The sequence below is a fragment of the Penicillium soppii genome (assembly GCF_028829465.1).
Source record: "Penicillium soppii strain IBT 18220 chromosome Unknown utg000003l, whole genome shotgun sequence".
Taxonomy (NCBI): Eukaryota; Fungi; Ascomycota; class Eurotiomycetes; order Eurotiales; family Aspergillaceae; genus Penicillium; species Penicillium soppii.
Genome location: NW_026643233.1, coordinates 405500 through 420837, shown reverse-complemented (window position 1 = coordinate 420837; position 15338 = coordinate 405500). Strand labels below are relative to the sequence as shown.

Genomic DNA, 15338 nt, shown 5'->3' with positions numbered 1-15338 from the left:
GGATCCTTACACACGATCATGGTATTATCATACCAAATGGACCCACTCGCCAGAATCAACCTTCTTCTCCCTGAAAATTGCCCAGGCATTTTCACAGTTGAAGTTGTAGCGAGGTTCATTTCTTATCATGGCCATGACTTCCCTTCAATTCCGTTCTGCAAAGAGCACATTGAAGATCTTGGACTGTTGTCTCATTCCGGATGGCAAAGAATTTTTCCAAACAAGTTCATGTTTTTCGGACTTGGCTGCTTGTGTTTCTTTTGTCGATTCTGTTAGCATCCACTGTCTGTTCCTGTACATGTTTTCTATCCCAAGATTCCTGGGGATCTTGCCCCTGCTTCCCAACTTTTCGAGATCTGTTTTTCCTCTGCCTCACAGGCGGCTAGGCACCTCGAATCCACGTCACCAAACAATGACTCGACTTCATCAGAAGACCTCGACCGACCGTGTTAACCATCTCTTTGCAAAGTAGTTTGTGAATAGATTGATGGACGCCGAACTCAACAACGACTCCCATCGTTGTTCCTTCCCACGGGAAGAAGGAAGCGATTTTTCCGGATGTTTTTTGTTCGCTTTACAACATGCCCCCCTGCGAGATCTTTGGGTCAACCAGGAGAGGAAACAAAAACTTGTCCCCAAGGGTCCTGTACCACACACGAGAGACTCGGATTCATGTTTATGCGACGGTATCGGCGAAAACGATGTCGAATTGATCGAAATTGCGGAGATGAATGTCCTGTGAGTGGATTTGGTCCAGATTCATGTGTCATGGTCAAGTTCAGTTGGTCTTTGTGAAGTTGTGTGGGTGTCCGTGGCTTCTTTGGTTCGTTCGATTGTTGTCATCTGCTCCCAGTCGCTCCTCAACTCCTGTTTGCACATGCACCTGCTGCTTTTCCATTTTTCAATTGTCAGCGGTTGTTCTGGTCGGAAAAGTGCGGCTTCTACGTTCCGAACGCTTTGCTATCTCAGCCCATTCCCAGTCTTCGCGGTGGTAATGTCTTTGTTGGTTCAACGTGTTTGCATCATGTAGTGAGTATTGCGGGACCTCTCTCGAGTGAGGCTCAAAGCTTTGGCTTGTCTGCGATAATTTCTGCTGCTTCGCGTCCTGGCCGAGGCTTACTTACGTTGTTCGATTGGTATGAACTGAAAAGCGACGAAACAAGAGCTTGCTGTTATCCGCACCGTTCAGGAACTACTGTATGGGTCTTCGAGATGGAATTCCTTCAAGGCTTGTGCTTTTCATGGGAGCAGAACGTTTCTGGACGGGTGATGGCTAGTGAACTGTCGTTTCTACTTGCTTCGGTAGGTAGAAACGGCCCCCCTTTTTTATAAGTACCCTAGTCTCTGTGTACTTCAAGTATATGCTAACTACTGCCGCAGAAATATCAGCTTTGATGACACCGTGGGTTGACCGAACAGATTTCCATGCACTTATATAGACAGGATAATGTCTGCCGGGTGGGGCCTTTCCTATCTGGGCTGCCGCCGCTTTATGAGGGCGCTCAGCCTCAGGATCTGTGATAACGCTCAGTCCAGTCATGTATATGATGACTATTTCACGGCGTGCTCAGTGAGCACCCTTGATTTGTCCGACTCAATTCAGACCATACCCAATATAGACAGGCCCCACAGGGCCATTTACTCTGAGAATTGTCAAACGTGCGTTCTTTTCAATTCTAGTGATTGCGTCCAACTCATAGAGAGAAAGATGACAAACTTGCACCTAAAAGAATAGGTGCTCTCTCCCTTTACTTTTTTTGCCTCTCACTGCATTCCTATTCTTGTTCCAAGCTGTCTGCATGGCTAGTTTCTAACCCTGATGCGTACTCCCTTGCTTCCCTTGGCAGGGACTGGAATGATCATGTCAAAGTTAGCATCAAAATCCCTGGCTCGCTCAGTGTCGTACAGCTCGAGTGTACGGCCGGGCTTTCCATGGTATAAGTCGTATCTGCGAAACAGTGTCCCCAAAATGATGGCCATTTCCCGATGAGCCAAATTCATCCTAATTGCGTTAAGTGTTCAGCAAACATGAAATGAAATGTAGGCAGTGAAAAGTATGACTTACCCAACAAAAGATCGAGTTCCTCTTGAGAACCCTAAAAATGCACGTCCCAGTTGAGGATTGTCGATCCAGCGTTGTGGGCGGAATTCGTATGGATCTTCATATACATCTGGATTCAAATACAAACACAGAGGACTCATGCTCACAAGGAACCCGGCCGGCACAACATATTCACGACCAGATCCATTCTTATCCTGGCATATGACTGGCTGGCTGGCAGGGACACGCATCTGGCGGTTCATGACTCCCGGGTGCAGGCAGATGACCTCCTGTATCACAAGATTGAGCAAAGGTCACCCATCAACTTGGGAGAACGATGAGACAGAATTCTCATCCGGTACTGCGGTGCAGAGCTCGGCTTTGAGACGCTCAAGCACAGGAGGGTTAGCCAGAATCTCATACATCGCAGCAGTGAGTGCTAATGCTGTTATACCCTCGCCAGCGAAGATGACAAGCTGAGCTTCACTTGCCAACCGGGCATCTGTCTTGTCGGCAGCGGGCAGATTACTATTGAGAATACCCTCAAAAATTGTGCTCTTGATCCTTTCGGGATTTGGGAAGTTTCCGATCTCGCGAACTCGATCAATCCACCACTTACACGAGTGTTAGCTTGCTTTGAGCTTTCAGAAGGCGCAATGCTAGAGTAATACATACAGATTTCTTGTCCACAAGCTCCGCCAGATTTGGTATTATGGCCTTGATAAACCACCCTGGGGTCTTCTGCATCAAAGTCGCGAAGCATGGAAAGAAAATCATGATGTGATTCAGCCCAAAGAACATGTAGGTGGCATCGAAATAGCACTTCCCGAAGTCGGCCCGTTCCATGAAGCCAAAGCTCTCACCAAAGGCATATTTGTTGATCACATCGCTAGTGCAGGCTTTGAAGATATGGTGTATCGGCACCGGGGGAGAGCTTGCTTGCGCAGTCTCCTCTAACCTTTCTAGCAGCCTACTCATGGTAGCTTGAATGATGGGCTCAAGTTGGCGAATACTAGCCGTCGAAAAGAACCTAGCCACTGCGTTTCGGCGTTGGCGGTGAATGTCATGCTCGACTGTCGTCACCATCGAGCTAGGAGTTCCTGTTTTTCTGGCCAAGCTGGGGTGACGAATAGTCTTCCTAGCGGGGCCCGCGAGGACCAAGTCGATGCATTCAGGGTCATTATAGTGCACTTCGATTGGGTTGATGCGTAAGATTGACCCTTCAGATTTCTCAGCATGCTTTATCTCATGGATTCATTCGATGTGATCGGAGATTTATTGCACACCATATTGCTTGTGCATCTCCTCCAGGCGAAGGAAGTACTTTCCACCAAGCCATACTTCGTAATAGCCCTCGTACCAGTGTGTCAAAGCTAGAAGAATATGTTATAACTAGAGCAAGCCATTAAAATGATGAGGGGCTCCTTTACCAGCTAGTTTGGGTCCCGGAATGCTGGCCAATGGCGAGATACATTGCGAGGGTTTCGAGTCAACATCTAAAAAAGCCAATTCTCAATTATAATGACATGCAACGATAAAATTCTACACTGATGGCATAGGCAAAGAGGAGAGCAATAAGCAACCCAGAAGCCTCCCATACGAGAGCGTTCACGTCCTGGCCTTGTAATTTATGGCCTAAGATCCTAGAAATCCCAAGGAATTCAGGCGATATCTCTGACTGGCTCCACATAATTGTTTTTAGATATGAGTTGTATCGAAAGTAGTGAAAATCGTTGGCTGAAGCCCTTGTTTTCCTATATTTTGGTATAGTCCTATATGTCTTACAAATTTAGATGATGCTTACACGCCGATCCATGTAAGATGAATTGAGGTTTGACTGCCAGCACCAATCGAGTAGAAAGAAAAAGAAAATCTGTTCTCTCCTAACTTTATTCTTTTACGCCATTGCATCCCACGCTGACCATCAGTGGAGTGATCTAGGTAAATCGCTTCGCATGCAAGATGAACCATCAACAATCATCTCGCATTAGACCCTTGGACGAGCGTTCGCATATAATTGGCTCCGGGGGTCTCGCGCTAAAGCAGGATTATGGGCCATATAAGCACGGTCACGGTGGAGATTCCCGTTACTCTATTTTCTTCCGCCAAAGCTTCAACGAAACCTACGTCCCCTTTGCGGCCCAGTCCTGTTAGGTGCTTGTCTCGTCCAATCGCATCATGGCCTTAGACCAGTCGGTCTAACCGAACCAAGTCACGGCGGTATTTCTTTGTTTCAGCGCCGCCGCTACGTCCTTCTTGCATTTGTAATCCAACAAATTGATAATCAGAATCCCACCTTAGGTAGTTAATGGCGTGTTAGTAGAAGTATATTTGAAGGCAGTGCTTGTATCTATCTGCCTACCAGTTTGTATCAACTCTACATTTTTGACCTATACCGCTTATACTACGCTATCATGGCTCCCACTGTTGCTTTTGTTACCGGTGCTAACCGCGGACTGGGCTTCGGACTGGTCAAGAATTTCGTGGCCAACCCAAACTACGTAAGTCATCCTTTTGAGCATATCCGTCAGGAGCTAGCTAATGAGCCACTCGCAGGTTGTCGTTGCTGCGGTCCGTGATCCCGCACACCCAACCGCTAAGGAGCTATCTGAGCTATCCACGGGCGAAGGCAGCAGCATTATCGTCGTAAAGTATGACGCCGGTATTGAGCAGTCTGCCTTTGACGCTGTCAAAGAAGCCACCGACAAGGGCGTCGATCATATTGATTATGTTGTTGCCAATGCCGGTATCGCTAAAGGGTATCCCCTTGTCAAGGATGTCAAACGCGCCGACGTCCTCGAGCATATTGAGGTGAACGTCTTTAGCGTTGTCTCTCTCTATCAAGCCACTCGTCCTCTACTTGAAAACTCGATCACCAAGCCTGTCTATGCTATCATGGGATCTGGAGCTGGAGCTTTAGGGTAAGCTGTCCCTCTCACATTGCCCTATGTGGTTATTATCTCTTTTTCATTTATGCCCATACTGATTCACTCCCTAGCCGCCAGCCTCCCGTTCCTAGTGCAGCATACGGAGCTTCCAAGTCCATTCTCCCGTGGTACGGTGTTCGAATCAACGCCGAAGATGAGTGGCTTAACACCTTTGTATTGGACCCCGGCTGGGTACAGACCGATATGGGCAACGGGGCTGCGAAAGGGTGGGGTATGGAGTCAGCACCTGACACTATTGAAAAGTCTACAAGCGGTATGTTTGATGTGATTACAAATGGAACCAAGGAACAGTACGGAGGTAAGGTCGTCCTCTACAACGGCGAAGTTCAAGAATGGTAGATTGCTTGGGTGACTTTTTCTTCATCGGTGATTCAGTGATTTGCATATAAGAAAGCTAGAGGTAGTGAATATATGTTCTTTTGTGCATCCTTGAAGTCCACTTAGTGGTAAAAACTTGAAAATGAGAAAGAAATGCCGGCTTCGAGTTTCTTATGTCGATTATGTCATACTGGGAAGCGTCGAAAATAAAAAGATTCATGTATAAACACCGTAATGCCTATATCTAGTGTGATATAAATGATATCTACAAATTTCGTTTCTATACAAACTCAGAGAAAGCTAGAGTAGAAATTGGGTCTGAAGAGGTGGCATAGGCAGACTAATGCAAATGTATATACGTATATTCGGAATAAACTTACACAGCTCCTCGATATATATTCAATACCGGATGTAATATTTCTTTCAAGCTATCGTATCCGGAGTTAATCTATGTTGGTGGCAAAAGTATGTCTATAAGCAGGCAAGTCAAGCAGAATGAAGACTAAGAAGACGGATAAAGGGGACATGTCCCTGGCCCTTACGTCTTGCATAGATGACTATCCTCGAGCAGCTCATAAGCGTCAGATCCAGGTGAAGGGTTCGCCCAGAGAATGTGGGCTGGGTCGTATTTGCTTTTGATTGTGACCAGGTCGTCATAGTACTCGCCGTAATAGTCGTCCTTCCAGTAAGGAAAGTTAACCGTCGCTTCGTTCATGTAGCTGCCTCCTCCGGGCGTAATATCATGGGCTCTTGAAGACCGAATTCATCCGTCGTCCTCGTGGCTTTATAGACCATTAAAATCAGCTCTCGGCCCCCAAAATAACCTCTCATCCGTCAATGCTATTTAGCCTCATTGCTGCTTTATACGAGGAAGCGTCGCCAGATTGTTCCTTCTCGCAGAATCCCATTTTCCCGGTAAGCTATTTTCTCACGATGGTGAAGCAGATAGTCGGCCCGCTCGGACCTCCCGGTTGGCTCCTAAGATCGGGATCTACTATAGCCACGCGCTCAAAGTAAGTATGCCACGAGCTCGGTCAACTCCATAAATGGTAAGTATTACTCAGTACTTCCGGGCACTGTTTACAGCATGTCACCAATGGATGTTCATATGAGCCCAGACTATTTCAAAGGTCCCTATGTATTCCGCCCTAAGCGGTGGATTGAGAATCCGGAGCTGTCAAAGTACTTCCTCGGGTTTGGACGTGGATCGAGAAATTGTCTCGGGTCAGTAAACCCCTCCGTTCTTTCTTTGCGATCTTCCGGGGGGACATCAATAACCTTTCAGGTAGAATGGCCCTTGCTCGACGGGAGCTGTCCCTCACACTCGCAACCTTGTTCCTGAAGTACGATCTATACCGTGTATAGGACGGACCCACGATGGAACTAGATGATACTGTGCGTGCTAGTAATATCGACGCTGTACGCGAGTTCATTGCACCTTTCCCGGCTCCGGGCAGTCGAGGTCTCCAAGTGAAATACAGGAGATAGAGCGCGTATTGAGTGAACAGGGGCAGTCATTATTGCATAGGTGGCGTGGGTGGTATAAGATAGAAAAACAGAAAGAGGAGGTCGAGTTTTTCATTTCTCGACCGTTGCAAGGAATCAACTCTTGTTATCAAACTCAATGCACAAGGATCATATCTACATTTACACATATTTCGAATCTGGTTTCTTCTGAAGATTTACTTCACTTGCTCAAAATTCCCAGGTTATGTCTACAACTTTGTAGATCATGGCCACAAAATCTTGCCATGTATTCCGAGAATAATGACCAAACGGAAATATTACATAATCCAGCCTCTGTCAGCTGCCCCTCAGCCCCGCGCAGAACGAGAAGGAATGTTCCCGTGGGTCCGATAATTTTTTTGGCGATAAGAATTTCTTGTCGCCCGCCCATACTCTTGTTCGAACAACTGATACCTGGATTCACTCTTTTTATTTTCCAGATTTATCTTTTTTCGCAAAATCTTATACAATGGTTAACCCAGCCGACCATGATGCGCTCGAGGCGCAATTCGAGTCGCAATTCCAAAAGCCCGGCGATCTGGTGGAGCGCGATGATGATACAGGACTCATGGAGGTCGAGTCGCTCTGCATGAGTGAGTATTTCCCATCTTATACACTGTAAATATCCACTAACTTGCCATTTTCTAGACTGCCATGAGCAAGGGTTCGTTGTCTGCGCAAAATTCGCAAATGCTATACAATACTGACTTCCCGATCAGAACCACCCGCCTTCTCCTACTTCGTGTGCCCTACTTCCGCGACATCATCCTGGAAAGTTTCGAGTGTCCTCACTGCTACTTTAAAGACAACTCGGTCAAGTCCGCTGGCCAAATTCAGGAACGTGGCGCCAAATACACCCTGAGGGTTGAGAACGAGGAAGACCTGGCTCGGTATGTATTCATCGGCACTTCATCTCGAACGCAGCTATATGCTTGAAGCAAGTAATTAGGGCACTGTGTGCTAACGGTTTTCCAGTCAAGTTATCCGCAGTGATCTCTCCATCTTCCGCCTTGAGGATCTAGGCATTGAGATGCCCCGTGGTGAATCCCAACTTACAAACGTGGAAGGAGGTTTGTTATCCCTGAGAACTACTACCATGGTTACCAAATCGCTGACCTCGTGATTCCTAGTTGTCCAACACATTCACGAACATCTTTCAGGAGAGCAAGATCTGCGCAAGGATCAAGCTCCTGAGCTTCACGATGCCCTTGTCCCCATCATCGCTAGCTTGAAGAAGATTTTGGACCGTGACGACGCCTTCCCCTTCTCTATTTCTCTAGATGACCCTACTGGAAACTCGTGGATTGCACCCAACACCACCGACCGTGGCAACAAGTACACACGCCGTGAATATCCCCGAACCCACGAACAAAATGAAGAGCTTGGCATTTCGGCCGATTCGGAGGCAATTAACGCCGAGAAGCCGCAACTCGATGCCGGTGATTTGGAAGACCTTGACATTGTTGATGGTCAGGTTTACACTATCCCTGCTGAATGCCCAGGATGTAACAAGGCATGCAAAGGTAAGATACATACTTACTGTTGCTATGGCATTACATCTGCTAACCGTTATTGCGATCAGTCAACATTAAGAAAATCAACATTCCCCACTTTAAGGAGGTGTTCATTTGGGGTACCAACTGCGATGGCATTGATGAGGCTGAGTCGTTTGGTCAGATTCCTCACGAGGGCTGTGGCTACCGAAGCAGTGAAGTCCGAACCGGAGGTGCCGTTCCTGAGAAGGGCAAGTGCATTACTCTCCGCGTTGAGAACAATGTCGATATGTCTCGCGATATTTTGAAGTCTGATACTTGCCACCTGCAAAGTGACGAATTGGATCTTTCAGTGGAGCCAGGTACTCTTGGTGGAAGATTCACCACCGTTGAAGGATTGCTAGGTTGGTTTCCACCCCCCGCGACTGTTTGAATGACCACAATGCTAACCCTTTATCTTCTAGTCGAGATCCGTGATCAGCTGAAGGGAACTATCTTCTCCGGGGTTGATGAGACCACTGGAGGTGATGGCATGGCTTCTTCCGACAAGCAGACATGGGAGCGCTTCTTCGGTCGTCTCGAACAGGCTATTAACGGCGAACTCAAGTTCTCTATTACCTTGAAAGATCCCATGGCAAACTCGTATGTCCAAGATCTCTGCAGCCCGGCAATCGACCCTCAAGTCATCACTGAGGAGTACACCCGCACTGAAGAAGAGGAAGAGGACCTGGGCTTCAAGGACATGAAGACTGAGGGCTATGAGAAGGACGCGCAGACTACTGACGATGCTCAGAAGGAGTAAGAGGTTTTCATGGAGAATTGTCGTTTGCATTTTCACGATGGTTGATATCCATTTCATGACATGAGACGTGATGATTTTATTGGTGTTCTTTTCCTTTTCTTTTCTTCGCATAGGCGTCTGTGAAATGTATTATTCTGCTTATGGTGGTTTAGATATCCGGTGATTAAAAATACACAAATGGGAGCTTAAATACCATGTCAACTTGTAGTATCCCCCTATATCCGTATCAAGTAAAAGCAACATCTAGTGGTCAAGACAATTCGTTTCCACTTGAACGATCACCTCTTGTCGATCTTCTGTCACTGATCAAAATTGAACACACCCTCGGAATAGGGGTCTCCTAACTTGATTGAAAGAATATGGCTATGATACCGAGTAGGGTTAGACTAAGAGTACATCATACAGCCATTGATTCGGTTTGAGCGCTCGACTTTCTCAACCTGAGTCGCACCTCAGGTGTTATTTCTTCTAATCATTAGCTGCGCCTGCCTGTTCGAATAACCACTGCATTTGACCTCATGGAGAATGCGGCAACCCCAGGGAGTCCCCCGCACTTGGCGCAGATTGGTGGGGATCAATGGGTTGGAATATCCAGGGTTACTGCGGCAAAGTGTCAAGAAAGGGTGTAGTCCATTTCAATCAGGTCTAGCAAATGTCCTGCAGCTTGATCGCACAAGATGCATCACAAAAGAGGGGCTCGGACTTACATTTGGGCTTGCTTTGAAATAAACCGACTCTGCCCTACTGCCCTAATACAATTCCCCGTCACGTTGTAACACATATTTTTCAGAATGACCGTCGAATTTGATCTCAAGTCAATTTACGTTCAGATTATCAAGGGCAAAAGCGCCCCGACAAAGGTCACTCGACATGGACTGAACCCGGCTACCTTGGAGGCTTTACCAGAGGTTCCAATTGCGACACCAGATGATCTCGACAGTGCCGTTGATGCCGCAAAAGCTGCTTATAAGCTCTGGTCCACGACCCCGTATGAGGATCGGAAAAAGGCCGTAGTGGCTTATGCCGATGCTCTTGATCAATATAAAGATCAGTTCCGTGATCTTTTGGTCGCCGAACAAGGAAAGCCAGTAAGTGATCGCTATTTGGTACCCAATATAAGGGCGAGATTTAAAAGTGCCTCAAATAGATTCCGCAAGCATCCCAGGAGACAGAAGCCGCCATATTATGGATTCGAAAAATGGCCGAGCTCCCACTGCTGGAAGACGTGATTGAAGATGATGAAACGAGGACTGTGATAACGCGATATGTTCCTCTTGGTGTTGTCGGGGCTATTGTGCCTTGGAACTTCCCATTGCTTCTTGCGACTGGTAAAATTGCACCCGCTCTACTGACTGGTAATGTCATTATTGTCAAGCCTTCGTGGGTTATTCTGATTCTTATCTACATGAAATGTTAAATACTGACATAACTATATGTTTCAGGCCTTTTACCCCGTACTGTGGCTTGAAACTTGTTGAATTAGCCCAGAAATTCTTCCCTCCAGGTGTCGTGCAATCTTTGAGTGGCGATGATGACCTGGGACCTTGGCTCACAAGCCACCCTGGTATTGACAAGATCAGTTTTACTGGATCCACTGCAACTGGAAAGAGAGTTTTGCAAAGTGCGAGTCGCACCCTCAAGCGTGTGACCCTTGAGCTGTGAGTTGGCGCTCTGAACTACGCAAATTATCTCGTGCTTTGACTAACAATGGTTGATTAGTGGCGGGAATGATCCAGCCATTGTGTTCCCGGACGTGGATATCGAGAAAGTCGCAGAGAAGGTAATCACTCTCTGAAGGTTGCATGGAGCAAGGTTTATACCAGAAACTAATGCTTGCAGGTTGCGTTCTTTGCATTCCTAAACTCGGGCCAGATATGCCTTAATTTGAAACGAATTTATGTCCACAGCTCTATCTATGAAAGATTCAGGGATGCCCTGGTCCGTCAGGTGAACGGCTATACTATTGGTGATGGCTCGCAACCTGGAATCAGTCACGGGCCTCTCCAGAACACAATGCAATACTCACGCGTCAAGACCTTCTTTGATGATATCGAAAAGCAGGGCTGGAAGGTTGCCACTGGGGGTAAGATCGAGGCCTCGAATGGATACATGATCGCACCCACCATCATCGACCGGCCACCTGAGGATTCCCGTATCGTGGTAGAAGAGCCATTCGGTCAGTCTGGTCTTTCCTCGAGTCTATCTGTACGTGGCTTTACTCACTAATCTGCAGGTCCGATTGTTCCACTTCTATCATGGGATGATGAGGCTGATGTTATCGAGCGTGCTAATAATACCACGATGGGGCTGGGTGCTTCGATCTGGACTGCCGATCTGGATCGTGCTGCGAGGGTTGCGCGCCAAATTCAAGCTGGAAATGTTTGGACTAACGATCACTTCAGTTTGAGTCCCACTGCTCCTTTCGGTGGTCATAAGGAGAGCGGTATCGGTGTTGAGTGGGGTCTCAATGGGCTGAAAGCCTTTTGCAATTCCCAAACCCTCTTCTTGAAAAAAGGGCCTTAATATCGCAATGTTCCATACGCCTCTTCTGAGCTAGTCCGGCGCGTTTGAGCCAAGTTTGATCAAATATCACCTCAATCGACCTTCGTTGTCATCATATATAAGTGAAATTATGCTTTGAAACCAGCACGGATTACTATCAATTAAGTGTAGTTGTCTTCTATCTTTCAAATCGATTGCTCTATATGCTAATTTGAAGTTCTCGTGGATATGACACAAGATATCTAGACTTTATGGAGAATCTACGATTGAAATAAAAAATTTACTTATCTACCTAGCTACAACAAAGCTCACAGTAGTTCCAGGTTATATAGATCCTCCTTAATCCGAAATGCGGTGAGAATTCCCCAGAATTTGACGACGACCAGGGAGCTGCTTCGGGTATTGAATGTTTTGTCGCAGGCCGGTTTGCCAGTGGTTGGCGCAGATTTGGTGAAATTCGCTCCTGTGTATGACAATACGGCCGAATTTACGGCGCTTACAGTGACTCAGATTGTGTACGAGCTCCTATAGTGGATGATTCGAGTTCCAGTGAGAAAAGATAGAGATAGAAGATTTGAAGTGTGCAAGACGCCTCAGTAATTGGCATGGAATGTATAAATTTCTCTTGTTCGTTTAGAAAGCACTGCGCTTCTTTGTGCAAGCTTTACTTTGTCATAGCCGGTATGATGGAGGTAGCGCTGCGAGGTGCGGATTGCCTTGTGGCATATGATGGGACAGCTTGAATCCATGAATGATTTGGGATTTGAAGCGTTGGTCCTCTGCCATGGAGGGGGCATATTTTCCGCTATGATGCCAAATAATGCAGGTGACTATACAATTTTGAAAGTCCGCCCTAAGACAGGCCACCAAAGAAATAGCGTTAGATGCTTGGCGGTTGCCGAGTCGTGGCTCCAACATATGAGACTTTCCAGAGGGCCGCGCTGAAAGACTGGAAAATGCATCCATCCAGCCCAAATTTCCGATATAATGAAGCTCCCATGAGATGTTGCGCATCGAAATAGTTCACTTCGCAAATGGATTCGCATGGATCGTAACCTGGTTGATCTTAAATGCTTCAAAATCATCGCCCTCCTTTGGCTGAGAGACCTTGCCCTTCTTATCGACCTTAACATTTGCCTTCTCCAGCTTGGTCAGGATATCACCACCCTCGTCCTGAGCAGTCAAATTCAAAACTTTGCCAAACACGGTACTGGTACCATCAAGATGCGGGGCCGGAACGAACGTAATAAAGAATTGACTACCGTTGATCGTTGTACCCGTTGCACCTTGTGATCCAGGCGCAGTCCGATCCTTGACCGGCCGTGAGGCCATGGACAGAATGCCACGTGCGTTGTGGCGCAGTGAAGGGAGGTGAATTTCTTGGTTCATTGCTGCGGGGTGGTAGATGGAAGTGCCGCCTTTCGGTATCTCAAAGTCGAGGATTGGTTTCGTGGATGTTTGTTGCGCGGCGGGACCGAGAGAGATGTCTCCGCCTTGGATCATGAATCCGGGGATGAGGCGGTGGAACGGAGTATCATTGTATGCGCCACATGCGCAGAGGGCGAGGAAGTTCTCTGCTGTCTCAGGCACTGCTTCGCAGAAAAGCTCGACCTTGAGGTCGCCTTGAGTCGTATGCAACTGTATTCAAGCAATTGTCAGCACTTCGACTTTTGATATAGATAGAGCTCCTAGAGCTTTTCAAATCTGCAGACTTACCGTGACAGACATTTCAAATGTATTGTGCAAAGTGATATCAAGGTGTAAGGTTAATTAAAGTGATCTTGGAGCCCTGGTACTCAGGTTCCGCCGAACCAATCTAGAATTAGTCAGCATTTTTCTTATCGGCGCCGGGCAGGCGCATGTGTTTATTGTCAGTCAACCCCCTTCAGTTCATACCCTGTTGACACATTTGATCATTGGTGATTGTCGCCAAAATACCGGAAGATTTCTGACGTTCTTTATCTCGTCATTGCTTCTGAGCTGGGCTGATAAGGATCATATCATATTTCGCCTGTTCACAAGGCAAACCCACTCCAACGAACCGCAAGAACAATGACCAACCGGCCAGTTGAACAAGCGTTGGGCATACTGGTGCCAACTCATGCCAATGATTTACCCCAAGAACTTCTTAGCTATGCTATGTCACTGGTTGCGCAGTCCCGAAGCTTCTCGGCCAGTTTGAAGCCAGAAGAGGAAATCGCTCGTCCATACGCATGCGCGGAAATTGCTTGCAGAAGGTCGGCAGATGCCCTCAACTAAGGACTTGCTACATTGTATACTAATTGGCTCTATTCGGGGTATTTAGGATGAGCCGAACGTTGAAACTTCCTCCGCTATTAGGACATCCGCCTTGTCCTCCACGTGTATACAAGAAGCTCTACGCATACCTTGATCGATCCTTGGCAACAAGCTCGGCCAGCATCAAGAGATCAGCTAGTGTATCAGTAGCTGGATCACCCTCTCGCACCAGTTCTGCAACAACAACACCTACTAAGGCCAGGAACACACCTTCCAAGGCAGTAGCTCCAACACCACGGGGACTACAAAACACCCCCTCGAAATCTACACCTCTGAAGCGAAGCATGAGTACGGCAAATCTCCTTGAAAGTCCCTCGAAATCAGCTAGAAAGATCACATCTGCCCGACCCAAAGAAGTTATCGGGTCAACTGTCATTCCAGATGCCCCAGCTTGGGTGATGACAGCCATCCGAACAATTTGCAAGATCCTCTCGACGCCTGCACCTCGCACAAACACCTGGTCTCGACCTCCAATCTCGAGGACCCTGCCTCCTCATATATTTTCCGGGGTGTCGACCGTCCTTTATCTTACTTCGAGCATGTCGAACGACGAGGAGGGATGGGACGAGGAGACATTGGAATTCTTGGAGCCAATTGTCTCCATCAGCGGGCCCGAAAATGACGATGACTTCAAAGAACTGGTATATGCCATGGCTGTGGCTGTTTACTTCCTTGTGCTTGCTCGTCGGCGCAACCCTGGACCGGAAGCAGAAGCAGATGTCGAAGCGCAGAAAATGGACAAGAAAACATTCATGGAAATGCGCCAAACAGCGTTGAACAGTCTTGGCCTCAAGGCGAACGACCGCCGGCATCGTGACGATGTGGACCAGTGGATTGCTCTTATCATGGAGCATGGCTGGGCCAATGGCCAGGAGTGGTTTGAGAACATCCCCTACGCTGGGCAGCTCTACGGCGAGGACGAAGAAGGGAAGTCCTACCAGGACATGGATGAGGAGGACGCGGTGCTTAGAGGGGTTAGGCTGCCTAAGCGCTCGGCCGCTGGGGATGGCGCTCGTTCTTCGCAGGCAGATCACCCTCCTCGAGGTGGCCTTTTGCCTGGCTTAGGGACAATGATGCAGGATCGAGTAGACTGGTTGAGTGATGACCGGCGAGAAGATTATGTGCATTGGAAGGCAGATATCATGGCCCGCATTGAAGGTGCGGCTGCTTGATTGTCGTCGTGACATGTGAAATCGATTGAGAGTAAAAGTTTCCGGCTGTAAGATAATTGATACCCTAAAATATGAATCAAATCGCATTATTCCCCATGGAAATTAAAGGTTATTTCGCCTCCATGTCCAAGCCGACACTTGTTAATGCTGCAATGTCTAAGTTCTGGATAAACGCCCCTTTGCTCCCAGAGCAACCAAAATGCCAAGGTCACTCAAAGTGTGACTCCATGCGCCATTGATGACGCTAAAAACAATAGC

At 47.5% G+C, this 15338-nt stretch overlaps 7 protein-coding genes across 7 annotated transcripts; 5 read left to right on the top strand and 2 right to left on the bottom strand.

The window, feature by feature from the left end:
* Window positions 1-1803: 1803 nt before the first annotated feature.
* N7529_002282 (cytochrome P450) lies at window positions 1804-3127 on the bottom strand (the record flags this gene model as incomplete). The annotated part of the gene is made up of 4 exons (XM_057237810.1): window positions 1804-2002; window positions 2066-2331; window positions 2386-2655; window positions 2717-3127. The coding sequence occupies 4 exons, from the start codon at window positions 3125-3127 to the stop codon at window positions 1804-1806; spliced, it is 1146 nt and encodes a 381-aa protein (XP_057100421.1).
* A 1328-nt stretch (window positions 3128-4455) lies between these two features.
* N7529_002281 (uncharacterized protein) lies at window positions 4456-5328 on the top strand (the record flags this gene model as incomplete). Its single annotated transcript, XM_057237809.1, has 3 exons — window positions 4456-4542; window positions 4598-4962; window positions 5040-5328. The coding sequence occupies 3 exons, from the start codon at window positions 4456-4458 to the stop codon at window positions 5326-5328; spliced, it is 741 nt and encodes a 246-aa protein (XP_057100420.1).
* A 1954-nt stretch (window positions 5329-7282) lies between these two features.
* Window positions 7283-9108, top strand: zpr1 (zinc finger-containing protein ZPR1; the record flags this gene model as incomplete). The annotated part of the gene is made up of 7 exons (XM_057237808.1): window positions 7283-7406; window positions 7462-7477; window positions 7533-7703; window positions 7789-7883; window positions 7944-8336; window positions 8396-8710; window positions 8771-9108. 7 exons carry the CDS (start codon window positions 7283-7285, stop codon window positions 9106-9108), a joined length of 1452 nt encoding a protein of 483 aa, XP_057100419.1.
* Window positions 9109-9899: 791 nt separating this feature from the next.
* N7529_002279 (aldehyde dehydrogenase family protein) lies at window positions 9900-11631 on the top strand (the record flags this gene model as incomplete). Its single annotated transcript, XM_057237807.1, has 6 exons — window positions 9900-10196; window positions 10256-10488; window positions 10551-10766; window positions 10828-10888; window positions 10948-11284; window positions 11342-11631. The coding sequence occupies 6 exons, from the start codon at window positions 9900-9902 to the stop codon at window positions 11629-11631; spliced, it is 1434 nt and encodes a 477-aa protein (XP_057100418.1).
* Window positions 11632-12633: 1002 nt separating this feature from the next.
* cyp5 (uncharacterized protein) lies at window positions 12634-13338 on the bottom strand (the record flags this gene model as incomplete). The annotated part of the gene is made up of 2 exons (XM_057237806.1): window positions 12634-13248; window positions 13327-13338. 2 exons carry the CDS (start codon window positions 13336-13338, stop codon window positions 12634-12636), a joined length of 627 nt encoding a protein of 208 aa, XP_057100417.1.
* A 324-nt stretch (window positions 13339-13662) lies between these two features.
* Window positions 13663-13869, top strand: N7529_002277 (uncharacterized protein; the record flags this gene model as incomplete). Its single annotated transcript, XM_057237805.1, has 1 exon — window positions 13663-13869. One exon carries the CDS (start codon window positions 13663-13665, stop codon window positions 13867-13869), a length of 207 nt encoding a protein of 68 aa, XP_057100416.1.
* Window positions 13870-13916: 47 nt separating this feature from the next.
* N7529_002276 (uncharacterized protein) lies at window positions 13917-15080 on the top strand (the record flags this gene model as incomplete). Its single annotated transcript, XM_057237804.1, has 1 exon — window positions 13917-15080. One exon carries the CDS (start codon window positions 13917-13919, stop codon window positions 15078-15080), a length of 1164 nt encoding a protein of 387 aa, XP_057100415.1.
* Window positions 15081-15338: the final 258 nt, after the last annotated feature.